The sequence below is a fragment of the Aulonocara sp. 'chitande type north' Nkhata Bay genome, linkage group LG8, assembly GCF_057382095.1.
Source record: "Aulonocara sp. 'chitande type north' Nkhata Bay isolate Kocher_YH1m ecotype deep benthic linkage group LG8, A_spYH_male_GT1.1, whole genome shotgun sequence".
In the NCBI taxonomy this organism is placed as follows: Eukaryota; Metazoa; Chordata; class Actinopteri; order Cichliformes; family Cichlidae; genus Aulonocara; species Aulonocara sp. 'chitande type north' Nkhata Bay.
This window is the reverse complement of record NC_141351.1, coordinates 2085729-2094447: the sequence shown is the minus strand read 5'-3', so window position 1 is coordinate 2094447 and position 8719 is coordinate 2085729. Positions and strand designations below refer to the sequence as shown.

General features: G+C 42.6%; 1 protein-coding gene across 1 annotated transcript; it reads left to right on the top strand.

Moving 5' to 3' along the window:
- Positions 1-323: 323 nt before the first annotated feature.
- On the top strand, positions 324-5672 carry LOC147322811 (uncharacterized). Its single transcript, XM_086304708.1, has 10 exons — positions 324-499; positions 608-742; positions 2271-2309; positions 2391-2531; positions 3133-3212; positions 3337-3360; positions 3591-3853; positions 4861-4977; positions 5052-5173; positions 5265-5672. The coding sequence occupies exons 1-10, from the start codon at positions 371-373 to the stop codon at positions 5337-5339; spliced, it is 1125 nt and encodes a 374-aa protein (XP_086160834.1). The 5' UTR covers positions 324-370; the 3' UTR covers positions 5340-5672.
- Positions 5673-8719: the final 3047 nt, after the last annotated feature.

Here is an 8719-nt window from a genome sequence, read left to right as displayed (position 1 = left end):
TCTGGCATTTGATCTAACCCACTAATCATTGTTTTTCTGATGTCTATGATACCTTGGGTATCTGTAAAGGTGCTTAAAGTTCAAATAAAAGTCAAAACATTGATATTACTGGATCATTGTAAACATTAAAAATCAGGAATCCTTGAGTAAATACCAAGAGGTGTCCATTTTTCCAAATACTCACCTCAAAAACCACATTTCTTTTTTTCTGCTAAACTTGGTTTCATTTTGTCTTCTCTATGTGGTCAGTAATAATAATAATATATATTTTTTAAAAAGTACCGCAAAGTTTCTCTTCAAATAAACTTTGGTTCTTGAACCTTGTGTCTTGCAGAAAGCCCAATCTCAAGGTTCTACGTTCTCCACGATCATGTTGACCGGTTTGCCAGAAGGAAACTACAGACAGGAGGATGTCACCAAGCTGGTGTGGCGTTACGTCCCTGATCAGACTGTTCAGACTCTGTACTACAAAATAATCGTTTTATCACTGCAGAGGAGGGTGAGGAGTAGACCCAGCAGGCTGATACAGAGAAATTTGCATTTGCAAATTGAATTCAATTTAATGATTAATATTGAATGTTTCCTCTGCATCATTTTTCCCCTCCAGGCCTTTGTGTTTTTTAACAGCTGGGATGCGTGCTGCGATTTCGCCAGGGATTACCTTAAAAATCCAGTTACTGTTGGAGAGTGGACGCTCAGAATCCACATTGTTTTACAAGACATGCTTCCTGGTACAAGTGAGGTATGAAAATGGAGCAATCGGGGGCTGTTAAATCAGGGGCATGCTCCTGTTTCACTCAAACTATTCAGATCCCAATCAAAACAGATTTCTCCTCTAAGGAGTGAGCACAGCATCATCCTTCTCTGGGCTAATATTAATAGAATGAGAATACTTTATTGATCCCTAGGGGAAATATATTGGTTACAGTACAAACAGTAACAAAGACAGATACAAGAAGTAAGGAATAGCACAATATATACAATATATACATACATATAAGTCACTTATTGATAAATATCTGAATAAGAAATGGAAAAGCTAAAAATATGCATGAATTTCAAATCAACTATTTATTGTTACTTTGTCTGTATTTGTTCCTTTTTGCAACAGCAGCACAAAAGCTGCATGAACTTTATCCACTTTTCTGTTCATAGGCGACAACCCACGTCATTCCGCCACCACTTTAAATTTCCACAGAGCTCCTTGTGAAGTCAGCCGCGTGTAAACTTTAAAGACCCAGACATAGGTTATAGAGTGTTTTACTGACTATTAAGTAATGCCCTTACTTATTTTGAAACTTCAGTCGCTGCTAACCTTCAAGCTTCAGCGTTTCCCATCTCAAGTTTCCTTGTGGGCTAGCTATTCAGGAGCTTTCTGAGAACTCTCTCCACAGCTACATGTTAAGAGGAATTGAGGTCTGACAACTGTTGCGGAAAGTCACTGAGTGTTAAGGATGGTGAGTTAGTGAACCCAGACGCGGACCTCTCGTTAAAGTTGAACAGTGTCTTTATTTACAGTGAAGCCAATCCACAGTTATCCATAGTGCAAGTCCCTTCAGTGCTCCTCTCCCCGTCTCTCCTCGTGTGTCCACACAACTCCCGTGAATCAGTGACGTCTCTCCTTCCGTCTCGTTCGCTTCCTGGGAAAAGGCAAAACAGCCACGATTAGCCTCCCTCCGCTATCAAACACTTGCTTTACCCTTGCTGAGCTCGAGTCACTACCAGGCTTGGTGCAATACTCCAGCGCTGTCTGTCACTCAGCCACACCATTAAATAGCTCTGCCAACGACGGTGGATGATTGGCAGCAGCTGGCGAGGAATCAGTCGCAGGTGGGACAGCAGGTCAGAGCGGCAGCACTTCCGGCTCGGAGATCTCCCATTGCTACGCGACCGCGTAACAATCGCAGCGGAGCAGGAGAGGAAGAAACAGAGCGAGAGAGAGGAGAACAAACACACACATACACACAGGTCGCCGGTCGGGGCACCGTCAGACCTGACACTGAGACTCAAATAGCATCAAATAGTTCCTGCAAAACCTTGGTTATATGTTGTGTCGTTACTGTCCTGAAGTATGAATCTTTTGCCACAAAGATGCAAACCAGGATCGAGTCACTTCTCACTTACAGTGGAGTCCAATATTTATCTTATTAAATGTGGTCAATAGAACATTAAAAACACTCTAAGCAGGAGGAGAGTTATTCAGTATTTATTGTACAAACAGAGGATCAGTGATTGATGTAATCCCCTTTCATCTTCTGCTCTTTTCACAGGAGAGCATGTATAGAAGCATGATGAAATGGAGCACCACTGTAAGTCAGCAGTCACATAAATCTGTCTTGTAAAAGCAGCAGGCTCGGGTCTCCCTGATCTTAACGCTGGTTGTTTTTCAGCATGTTCTGGAGTCGGAGTCTCTGGAGGACCGGCTGCTGAGTGTGGAGGTCTCCGAGGTGAATGTGGACCTTGTCATGATGATCATGGAAGTGGTGGCGTCCATTGCTGCTTTTGTCAGATTCTTGCCGCTTGCCAACAGGGTACGATTTCATAAACACGTGCAACTGTTTTATGTTTTACAGAAGGCTGCAAGGCTTGTCATGGTGTCTGCTGTTCTTTTCATATTGAGAAACATTTTAAATGAGTCTGAAGGAGACTTTGTGTTTTTTTTAACACGAGTTGAGCAAGTTTAAATATTCCATGTACAGACAGTCCCTGCGGCAGGCAATCTGAATTTGACATGCCTTTGCAAACACTGGTGAAGAAGGACTGCCTGAAATGCAGCAAGTTCTCAACCAAGTAGTAATCTTATGACCTGTTCAGCCTTTTGTCCTGGCCCATCGAGCAGGGGAGATCCCTGCAGTTTGAGGCAGCGCTAAGTTATTCTTTTAGTGTTTCTTGCCCAGTGGTTTTATTGTTCAATCAAAAAGTTTGCAAAAGTATAGAAATATGTTTGCACTTATTTCCCATTTGCAAGTTTAAAACCCCAAGATTTTTTTTTCTTTGCCTTGTACTATCGTACAGGGCAGTAGAGAAACTCGCCAGGACAAATTCTTTATCGCCCTGTACAATACAAATCGTGCCTGTAGCACACCCATTGAGTACCACTGTGTTGCTCAAATATCCTTTCTGTTTTCTCAGATATGCATTGAGATGGCCGAACCTGGTGGATTAACACAGGTGATGGAGAGCAAAGTCACCAAGGACTATTTATCTGCTTGGTAAGTGTGTCCCACAATCAGAAGTGAGAAAAAGAGGAAATTTATTTTACACTGTGTTTGTTCATTTTCTTTAAAGTGTCTTCATGTCTGTCTGACCGTGTGCTTTTTTCTCTCCTCTTCATAGGAGTAAAGCTGGACGTATTGAGTCGTGAGTATCTTTCTTTTTCAGGTTTAGTGGCAGAGTCAAATATACCATACACTCCTCAAGGTCGTCTATAGTAAACAGTTCCCAAAGATGCAAAAAGAGAAGAATGTGATTTAGATATAAGCAACTCTAGATTAGGAATTTGAAATGGAATTTCTTATTTCACATGAACATTTTGTGACAACAAACCTCTTTTCGTGGTAACCTACTGGCATCTTTGCTTTTAAATTCCGTTTGAAGAGCCTGAAACAGCGTCTGCAAGACTCTGGTGACAACAAAGTTAACCTCAAAATGAAAACCAAGAAGACCGCAGAATCGACTGATGCAGTGACCAAAGGTGACTGCCAGGCGGAGAGCCAGAGGACCGAGGAGGAGGCAGTGACCCAGCCCGATGCTGCAGCCGCCCCTGCTGGACAGCAGCCAGAGCCCAAGTGTCCTGATGACGAGACACAGGAGGGAGAGGAGAATGATGGATGGAGCATGGCCGACATTAAAGGTACAAAGAGCTGCTTTAAATCAGCAAAATACACCGCTCTGACAGCCAAAACACAGTAAAGTGAATATAAAAAGAAAAGTTGTGATATTTTATGGCTCTGATCTCATATTTGTGCTCCTCACTGTGCTACAGACATTCAGCCTGGTGGTAGTAATATATTTTACATATGTGGTGGTTAAAAAAAGCTCCGTTGGTGCGATGACTATATCCCACACCATCACCAGCCTGAGATTTTGATACAAGGCAGGATGGATCCAAGATTTCTGACCCTACCATCCTAATGTCACAGCAGAAACTGAGATTCAACAGACCAGGCAGCGTTTTTATTTTACAGCGTTGCTGAGCCTGTGTGAATTGTACCCTCAGTTTTGCGTTCTTAGCTTAGAGAAGTCGAACCCAGTGTGGTCTTCTGCTGCTGTAGCTCATCTGCTTCAGTGTTGGATGTGCTGTGCGTTCAGAGATACTCTTGTGCATTGTAATAAGTGGTTGTTTGGCTTGCTCTGGCCTTCCGGTCAGCGTGAAGCAGTTATTTCATTCTCCTCTAAACTCAAAAATGCATTTCCTCCAGGGAACTGCCACTCACTGGATATTTTCTGTTTCAGACGATTTTATGTAAACCCTAGAGATGCTTCTGTGGGAAAATCCCAGCAGATCAGCAGTTTTTGAAATGCTAAGATCAGCAAACATGCCACGTTTAAGTGACTTAAATTATTTTTCTTCTTCATTCTGATGCTCAGTTTGAATTTCAGCAGGTCATCTGACCATGTCTACATACCTAAATCACTAAGTTGCTGCCATGTGATTGGCTGATTAGAGAGTCACATTAATGAGCAGTCAAACAGGTGTACCTAATAAAGTGGCCGATGAAGGTTTCAGCTTTTCAAGTAAATCGAAATCATTTGTTCAATTATTATTGAGTTATAATTGAATGTTTAAATATTTTATAAACCCAGTGGCTCCTGTAGCAGATTTGTTGATGATTAACGTGTCGCTCTTTTCATTTTCAGTTGTGGGTAAACGCAGGAGGGAGCTTGTCGGACCTGAGGCAAAGCCATCTCGCTCTCAGTCTCCGTGTGTTGTAGCAGATTTCAGACTGCCTCAGTTCAACCCTAACAGCCCCATCGGTCAGACACACACACTCTAAATTCAAATGTGTTGTTAATACTTGTCTAATCTTCCTGTTTCTGCTTCTCTGCAGGTCAGGAGTTTGTGGTCCCTAAATCAGGATTTTTCTGTAACATCTGCTCTGTTTTCTGCCTGAATGAGAAGACCGCCAAGGAACTCCACTGCTGCAGCCAGAAACACTACGACAACCTGCAGGTACGCACGCACATACATATACACGATTCAGCACACAAAATCACACTGTTGGCCTAACGATGTTTGTTTTCTCGCTTTTCTGTTTTTTTAGAAATATTATGAGGAACGTCGACAAAGAGCTACAAAAACTTTGTCTCAGACGTCTCCAGGCTCCGGTTCTGACTGATGGACCTGATCTACTGTATTTTTAACACATAACTGTGCAGAGTGTATATATATATGTATATGTGTGTGTATGTGTGTCCTGGATGACTGTGTACATGTTTGGGGTTTTGTGATTTGTTTCTTCCAAACGGCCGGCCGAGAGAACGTTTAAAAAAAAAAAAAGGACATTTATCATTTCTTCTCCAGCCAGCCAGCCAGCCCTTCTCATGGTTTTTACAAAGTACACAGCACAGCAGATTCTGCAATATTCTTACACATCAATTACACATGGAAACCTACCTACCTACTTCTGTCTTCATTCTAAACAATTACACTTTCTGGAAAGTGCTTTCAATAAAACACAAAACAAAACCATCTTTTCTTTGCTTTTTTTTATTCAACATCTCTTCACGGTGTAGTGAGGAAGGCCAAAAACAAAGAGAGCCTATCATGGTAATATTCAAGTAGGCGCACTTTTGAAGTGGTGAAAGGCAAAGGCATGAGTGCAAGCCTAATAAAAGGTAATAGGAGAGATGTCGAGCCGGCAGAGGACTTGGCAAGAGCAGGAAAAAGCAAAAAGGAAAGGCGAGTGCACGTCTCCCCGCCCCCCAAGCCAGGCCGAGAGAAGGCTTGAAAAAAAAGGACATTTATCATTTCTTCTTCAGCCAGCTGTTTTTCTCATGGTTTTTCCAAAGTACACAGCACAGCAGATTCTGCAATATTCTTACACACTAATTAAGCATTGGAAACCTACCTACTTCTTTGTTCATTGTAAACAATTGTACTTTCTGTAAAGTGGTTTGAATTATAGAGAAAAGAAAAGTATGTTTTGTTTTGTTTTTTTTCTTCAAGATCTGTTCACATGTACTTAGCAAGAGTGAGTACACAGCGTTAAAAAATGGTACTTAGTGTAGTGAGGAAGGCGAAAAGCAAAGAGAGCATATGAAGGTAATATTGAAGTAGGCGCAGTTTTGAAGTGGTGAAAGGCAAAGGCATGAGTGCAAGCGTAATAAAAGGTAATAGGAGAGATGTCGAGCAGGCGGAGGACTTGGCTGGAGCAGGAAAAGGCAAAAGGGGAAACGCGAATGCGCATCCCCGCCCCCCAAGCTAGGGCCGTGGCAGCGAGATCGTGGGGGTTCGAACTGGCGGCGCTCTGTACCAGAGTGCTCTGCCACACATCATACGCCAAACGGCCAGCCGAGAGAACGGTTAAAAAAAAGGACATTTATCATTTCTTCTCCAGCCAGCCAGCCAGCCAGCCAGCCAGCCCTTCTCATGGTTTTTACAAAGTACACAGCACAGCAGATTCTGCAATATTCTTACACATCAATTACACATGGAAACCTACCTACCTACTTCTGTCTTCATTCTAAACAATTACACTTTCTGGAAAGTGGTTTGAATTAAAGAGAAAAGAAAAGTATCTTTTGTTTTGTTTTTTTTCTTCAAGATCTGTTCACATGTACTTAGCAAGAGTGAGTACACAGCGTTAAAAAATGGTACTTAGTGTAGTGAGGAAGGCGAAAAGCAAAGAGAGCATATGAAGGTAATATTGAAGTAGGCGCACTTTTGAAGTGGTGAAAGGCAAAGGCATGAGTGCAAGCCTAATAAAAGGTAATAGGAGAGATGTCGAGCCGGCAGAGGACTTGGCAAGAGCAGGAAAAAGCAAAAAGGAAAGGCGAGTGCACGTCTCCCCGCCCCCCAAGCCAGGCCGAGAGAAGGCTTGAAAAAAAAGGACATTTATCATTTCTTCTTCAGCCAGCTGTTTTTCTCATGGTTTTTCCAAAGTACACAGCACAGCAGATTCTGCAATATTCTTACACACTAATTAAGCATTGGAAACCTACCTACTTCTTTGTTCATTGTAAACAATTGTACTTTCTGTAAAGTGGTTTGAATTAAAGAGAAAAGAAAAGTATGTTTTGTTTTGTTTTTTTTCTTCAAGATCTGTTCACATGTACTTAGCAAGAGTGAGTACACAGCGTTAAAAAATGGTACTTAGTGTAGTGAGGAAGGCGAAAAGCAAAGAGAGCATATGAAGGTAATATTGAAGTAGGCGCAGTTTTGAAGTGGTGAAAGGCAAAGGCATGAGTGCAAGCGTAATAAAAGGTAATAGGAGAGATGTCGAGCAGGCGGAGGACTTGGCTGGAGCAGGAAAAGGCAAAAGGGGAAACGCGAATGCGCATCCCCGCCCCCCAAGCTAGGGCCGTGGCAGCGAGATCGTGGGGGTTCGAACTGGCGGCGCTCTGTACCAGAGTGCTCTGCCACACATCATACGCCAAACGGCCAGCCGAGAGAACGGTTAAAAAAAAGGACATTTATCATTTCTTCTCCAGCCAGCCAGCCAGCCAGCCAGCCAGCCCTTCTCGTGGTTTTTACAAAGTACACAGCACAGCAGATTCTGCAATATTCTTACACATCAATTACACATGGAAACCTACCTACCTACTTCTGTCTTCATTCTAAACAATTACACTTTCTGGAAAGTGGTTTGAATTAAAGAGAAAACAAAAGTATGCTTTGTTTTGTTTTTTTTTCTTCAAGATCTGTTCACATGTACTTAGCAAGAGTGAGTACACAGCGTTAAAAAATGGTACTTAGTGTAGTAAGGAAGGCGAAAAGCAAAGAGAGCATATGAAGGTAATATTGAAGTAGGCGCACTTTTGAAGTGGTGAAAGGCAAAGGCATGAGTGCAAGCGTAATAAAAGGTAATAGGAGAGATGTCGAGCCGGCAGAGGACTTGGCAAGAGCAGGAAAAAGCAAAAAGGAAAGGCGAGTGCACGTCTCCCCGCCCCCCAAGCCAGGCCGAGAGAAGGCTTGAAAAAAAAGGACATTTATCATTTCTTCTTCAGCCAGCTGTTTTTCTCATGGTTTTTCCAAAGTACACAGCACAGCAGATTCTGCAATATTCTTACACGCTAATTAAGCATTGGAAACCTACCTACTTCTTTGTTCATTGTAAACAATTGTACTTTCTGTAAAGTGGTTTGAATTAAAGAGAAAAGAAAAGTATGTTTTGTTTTGTTTTTTTTCTTCAAGATCTGTTCACATGTACTTAGCAAGAGTGAGTACACAGCGTTAAAAAATGGTACTTAGTGTAGTGAGGAAGGCGAAAAGCAAAGAGAGCATATGAAGGTAATATTGAAGTAGGCGCAGTTTTGAAGTGGTGAAAGGCAAAGGCATGAGTGCAAGCGTAATAAAAGGTAATAGGAGAGATGTCGAGCAGGCGGAGGACTTGGCTGGAGCAGGAAAAGGCAAAAGGGGAAACGCGAATGCGTATCCCCGCCCCCCAAGCTAGGGCCGTGGCAGCGAGATGGTGGGGGTTCGAACTGGCGGCGCTCTGTACCAGAGTGCTCTGCCACACATCATACGCCAAACGGCCAGCCGAGAGAACGATTAAAA

Bases quoted from the DNA above. Each gene is read 5' to 3' on its own strand.
- LOC147322811 (XM_086304708.1), top strand. From the start codon at position 371: ATGTTGACCGGTTTGCCAGAAGGAAACTACAGACAGGAGGATGTCACC. The intron at 500-607 runs GTGAGGAGTAGA...TTTCCCCTCCAG, and splicing joins TTTTATCACTGCAGAGGAGG to GCCTTTGTGTTTTTTAACAG. The intron at 5,174-5,264 runs GTACGCACGCAC...CTGTTTTTTTAG, and splicing joins AACACTACGACAACCTGCAG to AAATATTATGAGGAACGTCG.